At 36.5% G+C, this 25225-nt stretch overlaps 1 protein-coding gene across 3 annotated transcripts in view; it reads left to right on the forward strand.

The window, feature by feature from the left end:
• Positions 1 to 534: 534 nt before the first annotated feature.
• Positions 535 to 25225, forward strand: part of Ubxn2a (UBX domain protein 2A) — a 34530-nt gene continuing 9839 nt past the window's right edge. The window contains exons 1-6 of one of the 3 annotated variants that reach the window (XM_071601375.1): positions 535 to 751; positions 9031 to 9107; positions 9469 to 9538; positions 13805 to 13858; positions 18170 to 18308; positions 23544 to 23650. In XM_071601375.1, coding sequence (XP_071457476.1) covers positions 13818 to 13858; positions 18170 to 18308; positions 23544 to 23650 — 287 coding nt within the window. In that variant the 5' untranslated portion in view covers positions 535 to 751; positions 9031 to 9107; positions 9469 to 9538; positions 13805 to 13817. The remainder of the gene's footprint in view (positions 752 to 9030; positions 9108 to 9468; positions 9539 to 13804; positions 13859 to 18169; positions 18309 to 23543; positions 23651 to 25225) is intronic. The other 2 variants (XM_071601374.1, XM_027937854.2) reach the window with 2 other exon arrangements.

Consider the following 25225-nt stretch of genomic DNA (forward strand, 5'->3'; position numbering starts at 1 on the left):
ATTCTACTGTCATGTATGACTAAAAAAAATAAATAAAAATTTTTAAAAAAAGATTAGGTGCCAGAAGGCGGCTTGCTTCACTAAAGTCTGAGCAAGTCTGGGCCGCTGGTATTTTGCCCGGATAATGAGTAGGAGTAGTTCAGCTAACCATTTACTAGAGTCTGCGTCTGACTTCGTCACTAGTAACCAAGGGGGCATGCAGGAGTCCGAATCTAAGTCCTCTGAAGAAGGGTAGTCCTTGCAATAAGCCCTTTCAGAAACACAAAGGAGTGGAGGGAATTCTTTAAGGTCACCCTGCAAATGACAAGTCTCATGAAAAGTTCAACTTGATCAGAATGCAGAGAAATCTCTCCACGGACTCAACTAGAGGTTGAAGAGGAAAGAGATAGGTAAGAGATGCGGGATTCTCAGGTGAGCCCACACCTAACTCCCTGAACTTTCCGCGCCCGGAAAGGAGGCAAGTAGCAGCAGCGCCCACCCCCGGCCGGAGGAGGCCGCGGAGCGTGCGCGTACTGCGGCCCCGCCCCCGAGGCGCGCTCCGCGGGGCTGCGCAGAGCCGGCCCTGGCACGCGCGCTGCACCCCGCGACACCGAGGGAGGCGGGCCGCATCCGTGATGCGGGGCCGCAGAGCCTGAAAGGGTGTTGGGGCGGCGACGCGCAGCCCGGAGGGGCTCCAGCCTAGCGGAGCGGCAGGGGCGGTGCCCGCGAGCTGTGGACGATTGAGGACCGGGCCACGAGGCCGCACCCAGAGGTGAGTTTCCTGGTGCTGACACGCGTTGGGTCGGGTGGGGGGCCGGGGTCCGCCCGCCCCCGGGTTGGGCTGGCATCTCCCCCGGGGCCCCTGGGGTCTCGGCCTCCGGGATCTGGATCCGGGTGAGTCCGGGTCTGAAGACTGCGCGCCTGCGGCCGGGGAGGGAGGCTGTCGCGCGCGCGGAGGCCGGGCGAGGCTCCTGCCCAGCCCAGGTGAGCGCAGACCCCGCTCCCGGCTCTCCTGGCTTCTTGGCTCGCGAACCCAGTGGAAGCACATCACTCGGTTCTTTGGAAGGGCGCTCAGAAACTTCTAGTTATGTGCCATCAGGACATTTTCCCAAAGGCGAACGCTGCAAAAGCACAATCCAGAAATACAGAATGTTTGTTATTTAGGTGGGCATCCCGTGATGGGCACCTTCACCCGTCTCCCCCAACTCACCTGATATTTTGAAGGTCTGATGTTCACTGTTTTCTAATTTCATTTCTTTAATCTGTGTGTCCTTTCTCCTTTTCACTCGCGATACTAGAAGAGTTTATGTCTTGTCAAGAATGCTGAACTTCAGTGTGGCGTCCAGGGTTGGTTCATTTGTACATAATTTGAGATAATTAAAAATACAGGAAACTGTTAGTCTATATTGATTTTTGATGCAGGAAGGAATAACATGGTACTATAAACTATGCCTGATTGTAATTTGGTTTTAGTGGGAAAAGCTCTTTTAAAGTGGATATTGTGTCTTCTAAATACGCTGAAATTTTATTTACTTTTAAGACAATAAATTCAGCGAATATTGAGCATATTTGCATAATACTAAAGTAAGTGGTAGTCATTGGTGGGATCAAAAAATGAGTAAGAATTGTGTGCAGGAAGTTAAGTACAGTAAGCTTTAGTTACTAAACACTCAATGTCTTAATAACTTAGCTATTGAATGTTTTGTAAGTATTATATACTGGGTGCTAGGAATATGATAGTGACAATTATAGAAAGTATGGTGTCACCTGACAACACAGATATTAAATAATCATGCGAATAAATACCAGTACACCAAAATAGAAACTGAAAGCTAAAAAGGGATAATATAATAAAATGTTGGTGAGGGAACATAACAGAAAATCAGGTAGAGTTTTCCTAGGATTGTAATCTTTAAGCTGAGATTTTACTGGTAAGCAGGAATTAGGTGAAAACTGATTCCAAAAAAGGGACAGGTCCAAGCAAAGGAAAGGACTTACCCAAACACTAGGAAGTTGGCCATTTCAGGAACTTAAAGGTCACATTACAACAGTTGGAGTGTGGGAAGCAAAAGGGAACTATAGTAAGATAGGTCAGGGACAGACAGATGGTGTGGGCTTTTTAAAGTAATGTTAATGATTTGGGACCAGCTTTTTCTTTTCTTTCCTTTTTTATTTTATTTTTTTTTAACTTTAATACAGAAATTCCCAACCAATCAAATGTATTGAGACAGCTATTTGAATTTCTTGTAATATTACCCAAAGGATTTGGACCTTATTCTAAGAACAATGGGAAGTCATTAAAAGGTTTTAAGCAAAGAAGAAAGACAATCAGATTTATATATTTTTTAAATTTTTTTATTAGTTATTGATGGACCTTTATTTATTTATTTGTTTGTGGTGCTGAGGATCGACCCCTGGACCTCACACATGCTAGGCAAGCACTCTAATTCTGAGCCCCAGCCCCAGCCCCCAGATTTATATTTTCCACAGGTCACCCTGTGCTTTGTTGAAACTGGTTTGAACTAGGACAAGAATGGAGATGAGGGTATTTGAGTCTACAGTTGTAGCAGTGAAAATATGGTAAATTTAAGGGTGCCTAACTGATTTTTTCCCTCACTATGTTAGTGAATTCATTTATTGGAAGAATCATGGAAGATTTTTAAAGGAAATTTTATTCAAGATGGGCTTTGCAAGATAGATTCACGTTTTAGTTATAGAGTCCTGAAATGAGAATATCCTGGCATCAAAGGATGGCTAACTCAATAACCTTGTCAATCTCTACCTAAATTAAATGTTTCCTGTATAGTTTCCCACCACCAGCCCAGTGATAACTGTGGCTGGAACCCTGAGGAGCTCTACCACTTAGCTATATTGCCAGCCCTTTTTTTATTTTTCATTGTGAGACAGGGTCTTCCTGAGAGTTTGCAATCCTCCTGCCTCAGCCTCCTGAATAACTGGGATTATAGGCATGTGCTATTGCATCCAGCTGAAAAAATGTGTTTTATTATTATTATTATTATTACAGTGGTTACAGCTAAAATAAGCTGAAAATTACAAAAAAAATTTGTTTTCCATTTAGTATTTAATAAACAAGAATTCATAATACAATATAATAAAGTGTCCAGTTCTGATTCTATCATGGTCAGGTTGCTCTTGGAGACTTAGACACATAATCACATTCCATAGAAGATCGGAGTAAAAGAAACCCCACAGGGAAATGTGATTTTTGGATTCTTTTCCCTCCTGTTTAATACCATCCTGGCCTTATCCTTAAATAGAAATTCAGCTTTTATATATAGATAGCATTTTCAGTTGCATAATATCTTTAGAGAAATACCTAATCTAAAAAAAAATGTAGCCTGAAGTGTATATTTATGAAGATAAGTATAATTGGGACTGGGGGTGCAGCTCAGTGTGGAGCACTTGCCTAGCATGTATGAAGCCCTAGATTCAATCCCCAAGGCCACAAAAAAAAAAAAAAAAGTGAAATTGGTAATATGATTTTTATTTTTTATTTTTTTAGGATACAGGGTCTCCTCAACCTTGTGATCCTCCTGCCTCAGCTTCCCAAATTGCTAGAATGACAGGCTGCATTGCCAGGCTGTGCAATAATATGAAATTTAAAAAATTCAGATTATGTGTATGTTACAAAGTCTTCGTAGTCTAAATCTATTTGACTAGATTTTCTTTTTAATGGATATGTTTCATAAAACTCAATGTATTCTGTCTTCTGATTTTATCACTGCTGTTGGGAGTAGGTAGGATAATATTTGAGAAGGTATTTGGTAAACTGTAATATACAATACAAATCTAAGATGGGAGAAAAATGAAAGAACTTCTGTTCATCTGTCCATTCTGAGGCCCAGCTTAATGCTGATAAGTTGGATGTTTGTCAGGTAGCTTATTTTATTCGCTGCAGTATACCACATTACATAGTTTCTTTCATGTCATTTAACTCTGATACATTAATAGAAGCTCCTTCAATTGATATAAATTTTACATGTTCATTTGAATATTGCTAATTTTATGATAGGAAACACTTAAAATAATGGTGACTTTGCTTCCATGTTAGAATTAAATTTAACTTCATGATTCAGTGCTGTTTGCAATTAGTGTATGTGCTGCCAAAGTGAACACCTGTTTGCAGTTGGTAACTTAGTCACTTTTTTCCCTGTTAGTCTGTAAATTCTGGCAATAAGGACTGTCATATTGATACTTCTCTTATTTATTTATTGTGTGTGTGTGTTGCTGGGGATTGAACCCAGGGCCTTGTGCATGAGAGCCAAGCACTCTATCAACTGAGCTGTATCCCCAGCCCTCATATTGATACTTCTATCATTAATTCTGAACCAATGCCTTACACATAGTGGTGGGAAATTCACTAAGTATATACATTTCAGGGGAAGGTGTACCAGGGATTGAATTTAGAAGTCTGAGGATGTTTTTTTATTGATCCCTGTAACAGAGATTATGATAGAGGGATAGGAAGAGAAAAAAATTCTCAGTATTTCCTTTAGTCTTCAAAACAACCTTGTTCCTGGTTTGGTGGCACACGCTTGTAATCCCAGTGACTCAGGAGACTGAGGTAGGAGGATCTCAAATTCAAGTCCATCCTGGGCAATTTATACATACCTGGTCTCAAAATAAAAAAGGACTGGGGATGTAACTCAGTTGTAAAGGGCCTCTGGGTTCAATCCCCATTACACACAACAAACATGAAGCTGGCATCCTGTTTCACACCTGTAATCCCAGCAACATGGGAGGTTGAGGCAGGAAGAATGGAGGTTCAAGGTTAGCTTCAGCAATTTAGCAAGACCCTGTCTCAAAATTAAAAGGACAGGGGATGTAAATCCATGACAAAGCACTAAAACAATCCCCAAGCACCAAAAACAAAAAACCTTGTGGGGAAGACAATTACAGCCATGCTATAAATTAGGCTACTGGGACTCAGAGAAGTTAAATAGCATGTACAGTTATATATAAGTTAAATAACATGTACAATCTCAAAATTCTACTTTCATTATTTTCTACTGTTATAGTATAAATAAAACAATTTATTAGAGGCTTATGAAAATTATTAGTAATGTGCTAGGGAATAGGGTTTTTTTTTAACCTTTATTTTTATTTATTTATTTTTATGTGGTGCTGAGGATCAAACCCAGCACCTCGCACGTGCTAGGCGAGCGCTCTACCCCTGAGCCACAACCCAGCCCCTTAATAAAGGTTTAATATTTCACCTTTCAGTGAAAATGGATCTTGAGCTAGGACTTGAAGGATTGTTGTAGGAATCATAAAATGTTTTCTAAAAGAAACCTTTTGCAAGGTAGATTTACATTCCAGGTACAGAGCCCTTCCATGAAAATATGTTGGTGTCAAAGGGTTGACTGATGGACTGGGGCTGTGGCTCAGTGGTAGAGTGCTCACCTAGCATTCACGAGGCACTGGGTTCAATCCTCAGCACCACATAAGTGTAAAATAAGATATAGTGTCCACCTAAAACTTAAGAATAAATATTAAAAAAAAAAAGGGTTGACTGACTCAGTAACCTTGCCAATATCCACCTAAATTATGCCTCCCCTGTATGATTTTTCTCATCTAAATTAGTGTTGTCACCATCTCTTTGGTCCTTGGGAGTATATAATTCTCCCATTAATGGTTTTTTTCTAGAAGAGGATATCTTGAATGCCTTGAAGGATGGTTATAACGTGCACAAAAAAGTGTAGTGAACTTGCTATGTTTATGAGACAAAAAAAATCATATTTAAAGAAAATGTTTCTAAGTTGTATTCTATTTATGGGATACAGTGTGATGTTTTGATACATGTATACATTGTGGAATAATCAAATCAAGCTAATTAACATCCAACATGTCCAAATGATTATCATTTCTTTATGCTAAGAACATTTAAAATTCAATTATTTTAGCTTATTTAAAATATACAATGTATTATTATTAATTATAAATTATTTTGAATTAGTTAAAGCCAGGCGTGGTGGTTCACACCTGTAATCCCAGTGACTTGGAAGGCTAAAACAAGAGGATCATCCCTGAGCTGCAGGACCCTGTCTCAAAATAAAAAAGGGCTGGGGATGTGACTCAGCGGTTTAGTACCCCTTGGTTCAGTCCCTAGTACCTAAATAAATAATGTTGGAGAAATGTCAAGGGGAAAGTAGAGATCCCACAAGAACATAATGTCCATAAGTGCTGGATTTTTTTTCTATTTTGTTCACTTTGTATCCCCAGGGCTTGGCACAACTGTATATATAATGCTTTATTTACTACACAAAAAGAAGTAAATAAGAATGTAAACATCTGAATTGTCGGTGTTGTCATTTATCTTTCCCTGTTCTTTGTATTTGTTGTTGTGATTTTTTTTTTTTTTTTTTTTTTTGAGGTGCTAGGGATAGAAGCCAGGGCCTTGTGCATGTAAGGTAAGCTCTCTACCAGCTGAGCTATATCCCCAGCCCCCTATTCTTTGTATTTGAAATACAAATATTATTATTTATATTTTTGTGGTGCTAGGGGTCTTGCTAATGCTAAACACCCTATCCCAAAGTTACTCCCCAAGTCCTAGACATTTTTAAACAATAATGGTCATGAAAATCTGATTAAGTCTGAATATATTTTTAAACTAGTTGAAAAAAATTTTAATCAAAATAATTTTTAAAGGGGGCTGGGGATGTGGCTCAGCTCGCCTGGCATGCACAGGGCACTGGGTTCGATCCTCAGCACCACATAAAAAATAAAAGATGTTGTGTCCACCGAAAACTAAAAAAAATTAAATATTAAAAAAATAATTTTTACATAATTTAAAAGACAGATGGTGTTAGAAGTCTTTTTTTTTTTTTTTTTTTTTTTTATATTTATTTATTAGTTCTTGGTGGACACAACATCTTTGTTTGTATGTGGTGCTGAGGATCGAACCCGGGCCGCACGCATGCCAGGCGAGCGTGCTACCACTTGAGCCACATCCCCAGCCCCTAGAAGTCTTAAAATTGAAAAATATTCTCATTCCCTTTCTCTAGAAACAACTTTGAACTCATAGCTGTTTTTTATTCACAATTATACTTCTTAACAGTGTGTATTTTTTTTGAGTTACTAATTTTGGACATTGCCTTTTATATTGCTGTTGGGATAGATAAACATTTTAGCTCTCTTGTTGTTCTTACACCCTTTAATGGTTTTAGTTTAGTTGGTTTTTTTTTTTTAGTTTAGTTTTTACCAATAAGTAAAAATGTGCATTATCATTCATTCTTGACCAGGGGGAAAGTATACTTTTATTTATTGAATAAATGTAATAAGCACTTGCAGACTCAAAAATATTTATAGTGTTCTACTCATATCTAACCATTATCTTTAATGACTGCATTTTAAAAGCACTGTTAGAGGCTGGGGCTGTAGTAGAGCACTTGCCTACCATGTGTGAAGCACTGGGTTCCATCCTCAGCACCATAAAAAGAAATAAATAAAGTTAAAAAAAATTTTAAAAACCCAACAATCCCTTTAAGATGTTATATTTTGATATTATAAAAATATATTTCCACTTATCTGATTCAGTACATTGTAAATCTAATGTGTAATTCACTGCCTTATATTTTATAAATATTAACTAAGATTCTTTGAAATAGTCTTTATTTTATTAAGTCTGAGTAATATACTTGAAGAGCAGTACAGAAAAAATTAAGAAGTCTTCAGAAACAAAAATTACCCACTTGAGATAATAGGGGCATCCAATTTGCCGTAATTGTTGGTGCTCACCGTGGATGATGTTGCTTTATTGACTCCCGCTTTAACCTCTAGCTAAAAGGTAGAGTGTGAAGTTCAGTCACCATTGTTGGAAACATTGTTGGTGCTGTCCCCCACCTTATGTTCTCCAAAACTCACTCTCTGACCCATTGCAAAGCCTCCTTTTTCCTTCCTTTCACATTTTCCTTGATTTTTAGAATTATAATTTTCTCTTAAAAAGGATAAGAAACTTAGTTTATATTAATTCATAATGAAAATAAAAGGATATTTTTCTGGGGTTATTGGGAATTGAACTCACAGGTACTTTACCACTGAGATACATCCCCACCCCTTTTTATTTTTTATTGTGATATAGGGTCTCCCTGAGTTGCTGAGAGTCTTGCTGTTGCTGAGGCTGGCCTTGAACTTGTGATCCTCTTGCTTTAGCCACTGGAGTTGCTGGCATTAGATAGTGTACTTTCTTTTTTTTTTTTTTTTAAATGTTTATTTATTTATTTTAGTTTTCGGCGGACATAACGTCTTTGTTTGTATGTGGTGCTGAGGATCGAACCCGGGCCGCACGCATGCCAGGCGAGCGCGCTACCACTTGAGCCACATCCCCAGCCCTAGATAGTGTACTTTCAAGAGCATACTTCCCTATCATACTTTAATTGCTTGAAAAGTCTTTTTTTTTAAGGTGCTGAGGATCATACCTGGGACCTCATGCATGCTAGCAAGTGCTCAACCATTGAGCTACACCTCCCCTTCCTCTATCTTGAATGCCTTTTATTACCATTATTTCTTCCCAGATCTAAATTTTGTCAAGATTCTATTCCTCTTTCATGTCCTAGTTAATAACAAACTTTACTCTGTAACAACTAGGGTATAAGGAGCAGCTTGTACCAGCAAAACAGGGGCTAAATGTGAATCATTGCTTCTGCCAAATGGGCTCTTGTTACAGGCCCAGCTCCATTAGCCACAGGAAGCTAGAAGCAGAGGTCAGGACTTATCCAGACAGATTATATCTGGAGGAAATCCTCAGCTTGATTTTCAATGGCTCAGATTAAAATCACCTCCAGATATTTTGAAGATTTGGAATGAGAGTCATAGAATGTTTCTGTGCCTACTTTCTGGAACTGGTTTGAGTGGAATCTGATGGATTTTTCAGTGACTATTAATGAGCAGATCTGCATTCTTCTTAAATATGCTTAAAACGTGGCATTTTTATGTTTTTTTTTTTTTTCCCCTGGTACTGAGGGTTTAATCCCCAGGCCCTCTACAACTGTCTATATCTCCAATTCTTTTTTTATTTTTATTTTGAAATAGGATCTTGTTAAATTGCCAAGGCCAGCCTTGAATTTGTGATACTCCTGCCTCAGCCTCCCCAGTTGCTGGAATTACAGGTATGTACCACAATGTCCAGCTGGGCTGCACTCCAAAACTTTTTAGTTATTTTATTTTAATTTTTTTTTTTTGAGAGAGAGAATTTTTTTTTAAATATCTATTTTTTAGCTTTCGGCGGACACAACATCTTTGTTTGTATGTGGTGCTGAGGATCAAACCCGGGCTGCACGCATGCCAGGCGAGCGCACTACCGCTTGAGCCACATCCCCAGCCCCCTTTTTAGTTATTTTAGTTTTGGTTTGGTTTGGTTTGTTTTTTGTACCAGGGGTTGAATGTAAGACCTCATGCATACTAGGCAAGTGCTCTACCATTGAACTACTTCCCAACCCTTTTAATTTTATTTTTTTATTTATTTTTTAGTTCTTGGCGGATACAACATCTTTGTTTGTATGAGGTGCTGAGGATCGAACCCTGGCCGCACGCATGCCAGGTGAGCGCGCTACCGCTTGAGCCACATCCCCAGCCCCCCTTTTAATTTTAATAAATAAATTAATTAATTTTTTGAGACAGGGTGTTGATAAATTGCCCAGTCTATACTCAGTTTGCTATCCTTAAAGTTCAACTTTAAAATGTTAAAAAGTGGGGTTGGGGATGTGGCTCAAGTGGTAGCAAGCTCGCCTGGCATGCGTTTGGCCCGGGTTCGATCCTCAGCACCACATACAAACAAAGATGTTGTGTCTGCCGAAAACTAATAAAATGAAATAAAAATTCAAAGAAATAAAAAAATAAATAAAATGTTAAAAAGTTATTGTGTCTTTTTTTTTTTTTTCTTTCTTTCTGTAATCAATCTAGTTGTGTTTTACTCAGTTTAGTTACCCCAAACATTCCAGATTAGCTAGAACAAGCTGATTTTTCCCAGTGGGCAGTTCATAACTGTTGTCTGTGTTGACTTCACATAGCACTTCCATGTACTATTAAAATTTCTCACTGTTCCACATTACCTTCAAGCCATGAGTAAACCATATGTCTTATTACGCTTTTTTAGTTTTACTCTTTACAAATTTATCTTTAAGTCTGTGTGGGTGTGTGTGCGCATATGTATGCTGCTAGGGATTGAATCCAGGGGCACTCTGCCACTAAGCTACACCCACAACCCTTTCTACATTTTTTAAGTTTTAAGACAGGATCTAGACAGTTGCCCAGGCCAGCCTTAAACTTGAAATTGTAATCCTTCTGCTTCAGCATTAAGTGTGTGTGTAAGAGAGAGAGAGAGAGAGAGTGAGTGTGTATGTGTGTGTGTGTGTGTGTGTGTTTACTTTTATTTTTTATTTTGTTGTCATAATGGAGAACCCATTTGCTGTACCACTGGCCTCCTGCCTTAGCCTTCCAAATTGCTAGGATTATAGGCATGCACCGCCACTCCCAGCCAAATGTGTATATGTGTACATGTGTTGCCAAATCCCAGGTCTTTTTGTTTTTTACTTTGAGTCAGGGTCTTGCTAAGCTGCTGAGACTGGCCTTAAACCTATGATCCTCCTGTTTCAGCCTCTTGCATCACTGGGATTACAGGTGTGTGCCATCATGGCTAACCAAATATATATATTTTAAGGTAATTTTTACTCTGCAGTAACATCAAATATCCAGTCACAACAAATATTCATATGTTCCTGATTCCATAACTTTTTTTTTTTTTTTTTGACAGGTGAATTAAATAAAATCTATAGCCTGCAATTCCAGCAGCTCGTGAGGGCTGAGGCTGGAGAATTGCGAGTTCAAAGTCAGCCTCAGCAATTTAGGGAGGCTCTGAATAATTTAGCAAGACCCTGTTTCAAAATAAAATATAAAAAGGCTGGGGAATGAAGCTCGGTGATTTAGCACCCTTGAGTTTAATCCCTGGTACTCGGACGGGGTGGGGGTGGGGGAGAGCCTACATAATGATCCACATGTTGTAATACATTGATAAATTTCTTTTTAAAAATCTACGTCACTCTCTCTGGTACTATATATATTGAAGAAAGTGTATCATTTATCCTACAGAATTTCCCACATTCTAAATATTTGATTAAATCCCCATGATATCATCTGATTATGTTCCTTTATACCCTGTATTTCCTCTAATATGGTAGTTAGATCTAGAGGCTTGAATGGATTCAGATTCACATTTTGGGCAAGAATTCTCTATAAATGGTGGTGAAAATTTGTATACTGAGGCATACATTTATTTTTGGTTAGCTCTTTTTTGTGCTGTCATTAGTTATTGATATTGTCTAGATCCATTATTACGAGTAGCAAATTGGAGGTGTTCTATTTCTATACAATTTCAATTAAGTGGAGTTATTTATAAAGAAAGCTTCTTGCATTAACTCTTTGGTTACTGAGAATGTACAGACAGGATGCTTATTTGTTTCTTTCCCTTATTTATTAGTTTTCAAAATAAAGAATTGGGAATCCAGGTGCCTGTGTCCCAGCTACTCAATAGTCTGAGGCAGAATGATCACTTGAGTCCAGGATTTTGAGACTAGCTAGCCTGGGCAATGTGACAAGACCCCCACCTCAAAAGAAAAAAAAAAAAAAGGCAGCAGCAGCCGGTGGCACAATCTGTAATCCCAGCTACTCAGGCTAAGGCAGGAGGGTGGCAAGTTCCAGGCTAGCCTCAGCAGTTTAATGAGACCCTGTCTCAAAATAAAAAGGACTGAGGATGTAGGTCAATGGTAAAGCACCCTTAGGTTCAGTTCCCACATACACAGAGCTGGGATCCTAGTAGTCCAGATTTATTATTATTATTATTTTATTTTATTTTTGTGGTGGTGGGTTAAACCCAGGGCCTCACACGTGAAGGAAAGCATTCTACCACCTGACTTTTAATTTTAGTTTTATTTTATCTCCTCAGCCCTTTTATTTAATTATTTTTTAATATTTTTTTAGTTGTAGATGGACTCAATACCCTTCCTTCCTTCCTTCCTCCCTCCCTCCCTCCCTCAAACCCAGTGCCTCACACATGCTAGGCAAGCGCTCTACCACTTAGCCCCAGCCCCACCCCCACTTCCAGCTCTTTTATTTTTATTTTGGAATAGGGTCTTACTGAGTTGCCCACACAGGCCTGGAACTTCTCCTGATTGAGCCTCTGGAGTAACTAGAATTTCAGGTATACACCACTGTGCCTCACTCGGACTCTAGAATTCTTGAAAGAAGACTACTAACAATTTCTTTTTTTAAAATGAGTATTATTATGAATTCATACTTGTGTTTCAATTAATGTTAAGTTTTTAATTTTTTTTTGGTCCATTCTCTGGCCAATAGAAATAAACCTCTTCAAATTGACTTCTGAATCCCTTTGACACTAATCCAAGATGGCAAGATATATCAGGTACCCAGTGCACATTTTCTATCCCAGATCCGAAGTCAGCCTTTTCTCTAGTAAAAGTTGATTCCTTTTATTAGGAAATGATATTAGGAGACCATACATCTGTCACCAGAGTTATTCATTGTTAATTGGATTGATGGTTGCTTTGGGGCCTTTTCAGGTGGACAGAACTCATATGTAATTTTTTAAGAAAAAACACAGGAGTTTATTGATATTTCCAATTTAAAATTTAGGATAATAGGAATTTTCCTTGGTTTCTTTGATTGTTATGTATCTCTTTAACTCTGACCAAAAATATCTTGTTTTTTGTTTTTTTTTTCTTTTCAGCAATAATTATAATTACTTCTTTGCCTTATTCCAGGTTTCTCAACTTAAACACTATTGCATTTCAGGCAGAATAATTCTTTCTTGTGGGGGCAATATTATTCTTGTTCCTTAGTTGTGACAATCAAAAATATCTCTAGCTACTGACTGCCATCTGTCCTCTGAGAGTCTCCTGGTGGAGACCGTCTCCTTTATACTTGTACTGTAGTTTCATAAAAACAACCATGGGCTGGAGCTGGAGCTCAGTGGCAGAGCTCTCGCCTTGGACGTGAGAGGCACTGGGTTTGATCCTCAGCACCACATTAAAAAAAAATACACGAATGAAATAAAGGCATGCTGTCCATCTACAAAACAAAACATAATATTACTAATAATTTGAATGCTGGAAGCTCTGTTTTCCCCTAGGGTTCTTCATACTAGCACATAAAAAATTACTCTTTTCAGCTGGGCGTGGTGGCACATGCCTGTAATCCCAGTGACTTAGGAGACTGAGGCAGCAGGATTACAAATTCTAGGCCAGCCTTAGCAATTAGTGAGACCTTGACTCAAAATAAAAAACTAGTTAGACTCTGACTCAAAATTTAAAAAGGGATGGGATGTAGCTCACTGGTACAGCACCTCTGAATTCAATCCTTAGTACCATTAGAAAAAAAAAATTTGATAGATATATATGTATACACATATGTATATATGTGTGTGTATGTAAGTATATATATGTGTGTGTATGTAAGTATATATATGTGTGTGTATGTAAGTATATATATATGTGTGTGTGTGTGTATATATATATATGATAATTTTTTTCAAATGACACATACTAAAGACTTTATTCAGGGGTTGGGAGATGGCTATCTTGATAGTTATATACAAAGCTAATATTTATTATTGCTTTTTTTATACATGAAAAATGACAATTCTGAGTTTGGTCACTTGTTTCTAAGACCCTTTTAATGCAACTTCAGACTTACCTGATAATTTATATATTGAAATATATTGATGCATACATAATAATGATTTGTTTAAAATACTAAATTGGGAACTTTTGCTTTTGTTTTTTTACTTTTATAGTAACACAAAGAGAATGAAAGAAGTAGATAATCTTGAAAGTATAAAAGAGAAGTGGTAAGTTAATTAAAATTATGAATTTCTTTGTTAATGCTTTTGTTATTATTATTCTCTATTTGTATTACATGTCACTGGCAAAGATAATAAAGTAAGTTTTAAGTATGTATATTTTCTTCAGTAAATATCTAATGGTAATTATCTAATCATAAAATATATATATATATAATAGTAAATATCTTACAGTAATATATATATATATATATATATATATATATATATATATATATATATATCCCCAGTTCTGGGCATGGAACCCAGAGCCTACACATACTAGGCAAGCTTTCTACCACTGAGCAATACCTGCAGCCACAGGCAAAAACAATAATAGTAGTTTTTAAATGGTAGTATATAAATACTATATTTTGAAGTAGTTTTTTAAACCATATCTTCATTGAACAGATTGTAATGAAATTACTAAATCTTTTATTTTGTTTTTGAATTTTTTTTGTTTTTAGTTGTTGATGGACCTTTACTTATTTTATTTCTTTATATGCAGTGCTGAGGATCAAACCCAGTGCCTCACACATGCTACACAAGCACTCTACCATGACCCCAACCCTAAATCTTTCATTAATTGAAACAAGTGTTGAATTTCTCTCTATTCACACGTTACCTCTCAGAAGTGAAAAGTTTAACTACCTCATTAGCCTCTTATACTATCTTGGAGACATAGTAGAAATATGATGGTTTGGGAGTCTGATAAACATAGGTTTAAATCCTATCTTTGCCTTCTATTTCTTTTTTGACCTATGGGCAACTTAGGTAGATTCATTGAATTTCGATATCATGTCTATAAAATGGGAATGTAAATATCTACCTATCTAGATGGTTTTTATGAGAATGACATAAAGAATACAATACACTTAGCAAAGTATTAGCATGTATTGGCTCTCAGTAAATGGTAAGTGCAAAGTCTATGGCTCTTACCAATATAGGATGATTTATTCTCGCTTATCTAAAGTTAAATATTTATTTTTGTCTTATCCTCATTGTTTTAAAAACTTGGCAAGGTAAATTTCATTTATTTACAATACATTTTAAGAAGTCAGAACTGGCCAGGCATGTTGGAGCACACCTGTAATCCCAAAAAATCAGGAGACTAAGGCAGAAGGATCACAAATTCAAGACTAACCTCAGCTACTTAGCAAGATCCTGTCTAAAAATAAAAAGAGGGCCAGGGATGTGACTTAGTGATTAGTGATTGAGCACCCCCGGGTTCAAGGGGTACCAAAAAAAAAAGATAGATACCCACACCAAAGAAATATTTGTATCCCCCCCATTTGGGCATTTATTGGTTTATATAAATTTGATTATTTATTATATAATTGTGAGATTGTGTCTGAGAACAAGACCACTCTCAGGTTTCATTTTGTTTTTTAGGAGGAGTCACAGGATTTAGTATGTAGTCTTCATAGTCTTATTTATGGCTATAATTTATTGCAGTGAAGAGTTACAAGGTGCGAAAATACGTGGGACATAGCCTAGGGCAAATCATATACAAACTTGAAGAGTTCTCTGATAATGGAGTCACAGGATGCACTTAATTCCCCTAGTAATAAGTTGTGATAACACATATGAAGTGTTGTCCACCATGCAGGTTTATTGGAGATGAGCCTAGTGTTGCTTTGTGCTGCTGTTGTTTTGTTTTTTGTTATTTATTTATTTATAAGATGTGGGTCTCATTATTTTGTCCAGGCTGGTCTTAAACTTGTGGTCCTCCTGCCTCAGCCTACCAAGTGTAAGGGGCTACAGTTGTGGACCACTGCACCTGGCACATTTGTAATCTTTTTTTTGTGACAAATTGATTTGTTTAAACTGTGCATAGTGGCAGATGCTTGGCAATCCCAGCAACTAAAAAACTGAGGCAAGAGAATTGCAAGTTCCAGATTACCTTGTGCAATTTATCAAGATCCTGTCTCAAAATAAAAAGGGCTGCAGTATCACAATGAAAGAATGAATGCCTGTACCACAATAAATAAATGAATGAATTTTTTTTTGAGAGAGAGAGAGAATTTTTTTAATATTTATTTTTTAGTTTTCAGTGGACACAACATCTTTATTTTTATGTGGTGCTGAGGATTGAACCCAGCGCCCCGCGCATGCCAGGCGAGCGCGTTACCACTTGAGCCACATCCCCAGCCCAGTGAATATTTTGTTAAAAACAACTGTTGGCAAAAGTTGAAGACTGATTTCTTTAAAAAAAAAAAAACAAAAAACTGTTCAACAGTTCAAATACAATAGTGAAACTCTATATTCATTGTATGTGCTACCAAAGTGTACAGAGATGCAAATCCTTCACTTATTTGGACAACAGCTGACACTCTTATTTATAGAGAACCAGGTAGAATTAGAAAGTGAGCAAAAGAGGTTGTTTTGCAGCTAAAATAGGTATTTCATAGTCCCTCACCTGATGCAAAGGAAACATGGACAGAATGAAAAGACAAACTACAGAATGGGAAGAATTTGCAAACCATGTATCTGATAAAGGGTTAACTTTCTCCTACAACTCAAAAGCAAAAAAAGAAAAAACCTAATAATCTGATTTTTAAAATGGGCTAAGGACTTCCAAAGAAGACATACAAATGGCCAATGATTATGTAAAGATGTCCAATGTCTTTGTTGTTGTTGTTTTGTTTTTGTGCTGGGGATTGAACCCAGGGGTGCTTTACCATTGAGTTCCCAGCTCTTCTTATTTTTTATTTGAAGATAGGCCCTAAATTGGTGAGGCTGGCCTTGAATTTGAGATCCTCTTGCCTCAGCCTCCCATGTCACTGGGATTACAGACATGCACCACCACATCAAGAAAAGATGTCCAGTGTCACTAGTTATCAGGGAAATGCAAGTAGAAGAAGTCTCCTCTATTCCTAGGCCATGGAGCTTTTATCCTAAGTGGGTGTTGGATGTTGTCAGTGCTTTTTCCTTCATATGTTGGCTTTAATCATATTATTTTTCTTCTTTAGCCTATTAAAGGACAGATTACATTAGTTGATTTTCAGATATTGAATCAGACTTGCATAAACTACAATAAATCCTACCTGGTTGTGGTATATAATCCTTTTAACACATTGTTGGATTATATTTGTTAATTTTTTGGGGGTGGGTACTAGGGATTGAATTCAGGGACACTTAACCACTGAGCCACATTTCCAGCCCTATTTTATATTTTATTTAGAGACGGGTCTCACTGACTTGCTTAGCACCTTTCTTTTGCTGAGGCTGGCTTTGAACTTGTGATCCTCCTGTGTCAGCCTCCCAAGTCCCTGAGATTACAGTGCCCAGCTAATGTTTTGTGGAGGAATTTTACATCTATGATCATGAAAGACATTTTCTGATATTTTCTTTTCTCATAAATATCTTTGTGTGGTTTTAGTATGAGGGTAATGCCATTCTCATAGTTTTCTGTTTGCTTCTGTTTTCTGGAAGAGATTGTAGAGAATCTGTATCATTTTTTCCTTAATTGTTTAGTAGAATTAATTAGTGAACGCATCCAAGCCCCGTCCTTCTGTTTTGGAAAATTATTAATTATTGATTCTACTTCATTAATATACAAGTTTATTCAGATTTTCTGTTATTCCTTAAATGAATTTCAATAGATTCTACCTTTCAAGGAATTAGTCATTTTATCTAAGTTAAATTTTTTTGTGGGATAGAGTTGTTCATAATGCCTTTCCTACCCTTTTTTTTTTCTGTCCCCTTATAGTTTCTTACATGTGAAACTCATTGTCACCTGTTCAGTGAAGCCAGAACTCTGATTTTTTAAGCTGTATCTCATAAATGTCTCTTATTATATTCATTTTGTATTATATCTGTTCCTATATCTCCACTCACTCAACTCTGAACCTCTTATAAACTATTTCTTATTCATTTGAATTCACAAGATAAAGTTTAATAGATAATATAAAGGAGTAAAACTTAAGCTACTCTACCTGCTCAGCTTTAGTGGCTTTGTGTTTGTTAATTAGTTATTAAGCACCAACTGCTTTCTGAACAAAAGAAGCAGATATCAGAAAGTACAAAGTGATTATAATGATATAATATTTGTGAGCTTTCTGTGTGCCAATACGTGTACAGGACTTAACTATAGACCATCTACAGACTTTTATATGTATTTGCATTTAATTTTCACAACCACTTTGTGAGATAGGCAGTAGGGTCTACATCTTAGTGACATCTTATATTAACTTAGAAGGGGACCTGAACCACAGACTTGGAGGTAGCATCTCAGTTCAACATCCCTTAATTAGAAGAACTTCTGTATATTTTTAGAGCTCTGGTAATGAGTAGTGCTTTCTTTGTTTCTTTGCTTAGGGTTTCTGAAACAGGATCCAACAATCAACCTCTTAGTGATAATCAACAAACAAATTGTGAATATTTTGTTGATAGCCTTTTTGAGGAAGCTCAGAAGGTTGGTGCCAAATGCTTGTCCCCTACTGAACAGAAGAAAGAGGTAAATGTCTATTACTTTTTAATCTTCTGGTATTTCTCAAAATAAGGATCTTTTAGAGGATCCCTGTTTTCCTAATAGTAAAGATATTATTTACCACCTACACTGTGTTGATCTTTCATAGATGCTGCAGAAGTAATGATGGGTAAAATTATGCAAATATTAGCAGGATTCAAGGCAGTGACAGCAAATTGAAGTAGAAATTATTGTATTCTTAAAAAGAAAAAACACTGGTTTCAATTAATACCCTTGATGAAACAGTAAAACTTTTTAATTTTATTTTGAGACAGAGTCTCTCTAAGTTGCCCTGTCTGGCCTAGAATTGTGATCCTCCTACCTCAACCTCTCAAGTAGCTGAGATTACATGCGTATACTACCACACCCAGCAAATCAAAGATTTATTAATCCCAAACATTGAATATATATCATTAATATTCTGTTTGACAAAATGTGAAATAAACACAAAGCAATTCTGTGTGTGTGTTTGTGTGTTTTTTTTTTTTGTTTTTGTTTTTTTTTTGTGGTGCTGGAGTTAGAGGGCCCTCACTCAGGTTAGACAAGCACATTACCACTGAGCTACATACATCCCCAGCCCCACAGAAAGCATTTCTGCAGTATACAGAAATATCATATGGAAAAGTGCAGTTGTTTGAGGTACAGATTGAACTATCTGCTTTTTCATGGCATATAGTTTTTGTCTGAAAGAATGATTTATGCATAGACTACAGTTATTCAAACGTGGGATTTTGGCAGATATTTTCTCATAATAAATAAAGAGAGCCTGGCACTTGAAGGAATTCAACTTTTAGTATTTGTGTGCAAATGGTAAAATTTTACTTAACCAACTTTTATAGTAAAACTAAGAATTTTGGAACATTTCAATCATGTACTTGGCAGCTTCTCAACATTTACAGAATTTCCTGATGAGATCAGTGTCAGTATCGTTTTAATGTCTATAGCTTTATCATATAATGAACTTAAGGAACCAGTATTTTCCAGATGACCAGTGTATAGAACATGATAGAATCATGCATGAGTTAAAAAGTGAAAGTGTCACATACATTAATGTAACAAGCATATGAAAAAAAAATCACTAAAAAGTTTCAGGTTTCACATTCAAATTCTCAACTAAATTTTGAGATATTACCACTTATTAAATTTTGATGACATGTCAAAAGAATATCCTGGAAAGATTATTAAAATAACTGCTTTGAGGGCTGAGGCTGTGGCCTAGCATGTATGAGGTACTGGGTTCCATCCTTAGTACCACATAAAAAAATAAATAAGTATGATGTTCATCTACAACTACAAAAAATTTTTTTTAAAATAATAGCTGCTTTGTTTAACTACATATCTATATTACAAGGTGGTTAGGGTTTTTTGTTTGTTTGTTTTTCAGTTGTTTTGTGATACTTGGAATTGAACTTGGGGACACTCTACAGCTGAGCCACATCCCCAGTCCTCTTTTTTTTTTTTTGAGACAGGGTCTCACAGGCTGGCCTCAAACTTGAGATCCTTCTACATCAGCCTCCTGAGTCACTGGGATTATAAGCATATGCTACTGCACCTGGCTGATTTAAAAATACATATATATTTTTCAATCAAAATAACACCTTGTGGGCTAGGGTTGTGGCTCAGTCATACAGTGCTTGCCTAGCATGTGTGAGACACTGGGTTTGATTTTCAGCACCACATACAAATAAATGAATAAAATAAAGATCTATCAACCTCTAAAAAATATTTTAAAAAAGAAAAAAAATAACACTTCACAGCTAACTAGAAGCAGTAACAATTATGAGAATTCAGCTCACTTTTTGAAGTTTGATATTAAAAGTATTTGTGAAAGAAAACCTTGATTATGATTCACTTTTTAAATTGATTTAAAATTTTATCAAAGTTGGAAAAAAAGTTGTAAAAATTTAAAATCTAAGAGTTCTGATAGGCTTATATCAAAAAATAGCAGACCTGTTCCTCCTTGACCATTATGTCCACTTCCAAGAGACAGCTACTTACAATTCTTGGCTATTTCTTTTGGTATGAGCTTTATGTTTCTAATTATATACTAATAATGATAATTGTTGATTTTTTTCGGATTGTCAAACTATGTGCATTGACTTTTTATTATAGAAAATAATGATTTAGTAGGCTGGGAAAAAGTTCAGTGGTAGTGTGCTTGGATACCATGTGGGAAACTCTTGGTTCAATCCACAGCACCACAAAAATAGAAAAAAAAGAAAAGAAAAGAAATGAGGATTTAGCTCTCATTATCTGCCTTCTCCCTCTTCCCGAACCACTTCGTCTCATTAGTCTATCATAGTTAATTTGGGATTAAATCAGTTATCACTGTTATGTCTTTTATGACTTTGTAGTATATTTCTCTTCCATGTTGCTTTTAAATTTTTCATTGAAATTAATAAGAATTTACCTCAAGAAATTCTTGAGGTAGGTTTATGATAAAGTGTATATGTAGAGGCAGGCTTGATGTCATGCACCTGTAATCCAACAACTGGAGAACTGAGGCAGGAGGATCACAAATTCCAGGCCACCCTTAGCAATTTAGCAAGACCATATTTCAAAATAAAAAATGAAAAGGGCTGGGGACGTAGCTCGGTGGGAGAATGCCCCTGGGATCAGTCCCCAGTATTGGGGGGCACACCGGGTTGTGGGGGAGTGGTGGCATGTCAGGGGTTGGGATTATTTAATTCAGGCAGAGCACTTGACTAGCGCCCAAGGCCCTGGGTTTGGTCCTTGGCCTGGGGGGTTGAGGGAGGGGTGGCAGATGAGGGGGAAACAAGGCAAAAGTGTGTGTGAAAAAAAAGAACCTGGGGAATGCATGAGTTAAAACCTTGTAAGCCTGAATTTTCCTCTTTTCTGCATTCATACTTGATTGACAGACTGGCATTCCAACACCTGAGCCTTTGTATGCAGCATTTGGCTCCCTGCAAGCTTCTGGAGTCTTCCCTTTAACCTGGTGTTCTTATGGGCCGTGATGTGGGTCCTTTTCCACTCATTCAATCCAGAAATGTGCCTTACCATTCTGGGACATTTTCTCATTGCTGTTTTGTTCCTCTGTTACCTGTTCTGTCTGTAAATGTTCCAACTTAGACTTCTTGGACTGAGCCTCTTAATTTCTTATTTTTTCTATTTTCACTTTTATTGTTTTATTTTAATGTTTTATGAACCTTAAATTCAACCCTTTTACTTCATTTTTGTTGTATTCAGTTTTCAAGACCTCTCTTGTTCCTGGAATTTTTCCTTCCCACTCCCTTTTTGAATAATCATCTTATGTGATCATATTAATGATCATTTTGGGGATTTTGTTTTGAAATTTCTTCTCTTCGGTGTCTTTTTTATGTGCTCTTTTCTATTTGTTCTCAGTCTTATCTGAGTACCATGAAAGCAGAGACTTGGTGGTTTGGTTGTCAGGCATTAAAGAATAGTAAAGTACAGTGACCTAAGAGGACGGGCTGTGGGGCTGGGAGTGTTCCTCACTATGGAACCCAGACTAAGCATGCACAGGGAGCTGGGTTCAATCCCTAGTACCCTTCAACCTCTTGAAAAGGAAAGAATATGGCTTCTGGGCACAGCCTCTTTGGGTTCATGTCCCAGCTCCACACCTTACCAGCTGTTTAGCACTGGATAATTTAATTAATATTCTGTGTTTCTGGTTCTCTGTCCATAAAAATAGGATAATAATACCTACTTTATATAGATGTTGGGAGGAATAAATAAGGTTACATAGGGAGAGTGCTTCTTAACAGTGTCTGGTACACATTGAATATGTACACAGTGTTCTCTATGTGTATGTATATACATACGACTGTGTGTGGGCATGTACCTGCACACCATATATACTAACAATACTCTAATTTCTTAGTATTCAGTAAATCTTTGGCAGAAGATTGGTCCCAGGACCCCTTGAGGATGCTTAAGTTCCTGTTTTCAGTTTTCTTTCTTTTTTTAAACATGGGGTCTCACTATGTTATCCAGGATCTTCTCAAACCCCTGAGATCATGTGGTCCTTCTGCCTCAGCTTCTTGAGTTCTGGGACTATAGGTGCATGCTTCCCACACCCAGTTTGAATCCCTTGGGATTCAAATCACATACAATCTGCTCACTTTTTCCCCTATTCTTCACATTATCTCTAGATACACCTAATACTATGTAAATGGTTGTTGTGTGATATATTGTGTAAGGAATAATGACAAAAATGTACATGTTTATTATAAATGTAAATTTTCTTCCTGTTTGATCTGTGGGTGCTTGAATGCATGTGTGTGGAACCCATAGATACAGAAGGCCAACTGTTTATGCTATTATTATTTTCCCCCAGCACCTTAATGAGTGTTACAGATTACGCACTCATTAAACATATATTGAATGTATAATAAATTGAATAAATGTAAACGAGGTTGGTCTTCTTTTAATATTGTCTAGTTTTTCAGTCTTGTGTTCAGCCTGAAGCATCCATGCATTCTGCTGTATTTCTAAACCTTTCTATATTTCTGTAGTGACTTACCCTGCTTCTTTGACTAAATGAGTAAATAAATATTGTTCTTATAAGCAGAAAACACTAACAGATGAACTATTGATAAAAATAGTCTAACAATAGTATTTTATATATGAGGGAATAGTGATTAATTGGTCGTTGCTTTTTGTCTCTTTAAGAGTACAATTAGAAAATGAGATACAGTGGTGCATGCCTGTAATCCCAGCGACTTGGGAGGCTAAGCCAGGAGAATTGCAAATTCAATACCAGTCTCAGCAATTTAGCATGGACCTCAGCAACTTAACGAGACCCTGTCTCAAAAAGAGCTTGGGATGTGGCTCAGTGGTTTAGCACCCCTGGGTTAATCCTCAGTACCAAAAAAAAAAAAAAAATCCCATAAAATTTTTTAAAAGATGGGCATGATGGTGCACACCTATAATTCCAGCAGCCAACTTAGAGTGGCTGTAAGCAAGTTAATGAAACCCTGTCACAAAATTAAAAAAAAAAAAATTATAAAAGGGCTGGGGATGTAGCTCAGTAGTAAAGCATTCTAAAAGCATTTATTTTAAATTATCTTCATTATGAAACATAATTCGTATCATATGAATTATGTATAGACATAATTTTTTATATTTTACATTTGGAGTTCTTAATATATAAAATGTATAATGATAAAAATTTTCAAAGAACTTTTAAATTACTATTACATTTTACTAACATAATACATTTTTCTTCTTACTGCTTTGCAGGTAGATGTAAGTATAAAATTATGGAAAAATGGATTCACAGTCAATGATGATTTTAGAAGTTATTCTGATGGTGCAAGTCAGCAGTTTCTGAACTCTATCAAAAAAGGGTAAGCAGTCTTTGTAAATAGAAGGATATTTTAGGCAACATTAAAGGATTCTATGGAAGAATCCTTTTTAATGTTGATCATACACCACTATACATTCACAGATACTTTTGTGAATTAGCATTTTTTATAAGACAAGTTTTCTTAAGAAAGTCACACTATAATTTTTAAAAAATTTAGAGGCTTAAATTCTCATCAACCAAAATCTTAAACTTTGCTAAATATTTCTTAATACCACCTCTTATTTGTTATTTGATACTTATGTTTAGTTGTCTTTAGAGTCTATGAAATTGCGGTTTATAATGTATTTGTGATTCTAAGTGTTATTTAACAACCCAGAAGTAACTCTATTAACATTTTTGTTGAATTTCGTTGTCATTTTCGTGTATAGATTTATACATAATATGCATGTTTATTTTCTGAACATCGTTGTGAAATATTTTAATATACCTTCATATTATTTTATCACAACAATGACCCTTATTTATAATTTGTCCTTTGTGAAAACCTCCCCAGGGAAGTTAATTGCTTATATATTAAGTATGTGCCATAACATTGTTAACATTCAAAAGGGATTTAAAAAAATTTTTTTTAGTTGTAGATGGACACAATATTTTTTCTGTTTATTTTTATATGTATTTGAGCTGGATGCAGATGCACAGACCTGGACCTGTAATACTAGCTAGTTGGAAGGCTGAGGCAGGAGGATTGCAAGTTCAAGGCCAGCCTGGGCAACCCTACTCAAAATAAAATGAGGTGGGGATGTTAGCTCAGTGGTAGAACACCCCTAGGTTTAACCCCCAGTATTGCAAAATAGTAAAACATAATAATAAATAAATAAAAACACCTTTGACTATTCTAGAATTTAAGTATTTTTAAATAACAGCTTTGTTGAGAGGTTACCATAATTCATACCTTTAAAGTATATAATTCAGTATTTTTAATATATTTACAGAGTTGTGCAACAGTTATCACTTAGAATATGTTCATTATCACAAAAAGAAACTTGATACTAGAAGTCACTCTCCATTTCCCCTTCCCTATAGCCCTTCATAACCAGTTATCTGCTTTTCATCCCTATGGAGTTTCATAGTCTAGATATTGCATATAAATGGAATCACATGGTGTGTGGCCTTTTGTGTCTGGTTTCATGAATTCTTGGCAGGCACTCTATCATTTTATTGGTTCTTTTTGGTTATACATGACAGTCGAATTCATCTTAACGTAATTATAAAAGCATGGAATATATCTCCCTCCCCCCACCTCCTCCTCCCTTTCCTCTTCTGATCTTTCTACCATTTACCCATAGTTGTTTTTTGGTTTTTTTTTTAATTAGTTTCTTGTGGATGTACACAATGTGAGATTCACTGTGGTATATTCATATATGTATATGGGAAAGTTCTGTCAGATTCACTCCACTGTCTCTCCTTGGAAATGTTAATTCTATGTTTAACTTAACAAAAAACTTCCAAGCTGGATTCCAAAGTGGCTGCCCCATTTAACAGCACTGTATAAGGTTTGCAGTTTTTCCATATCCCCACTAACCTTTGTCAGTGTCTGCTTTTTAAAATTATAGCC

The sequence above is a fragment of the Marmota flaviventris genome, chromosome 14 (assembly GCF_047511675.1).
Source record: "Marmota flaviventris isolate mMarFla1 chromosome 14, mMarFla1.hap1, whole genome shotgun sequence".
Classification (NCBI taxonomy): domain Eukaryota; kingdom Metazoa; phylum Chordata; class Mammalia; order Rodentia; family Sciuridae; genus Marmota; species Marmota flaviventris.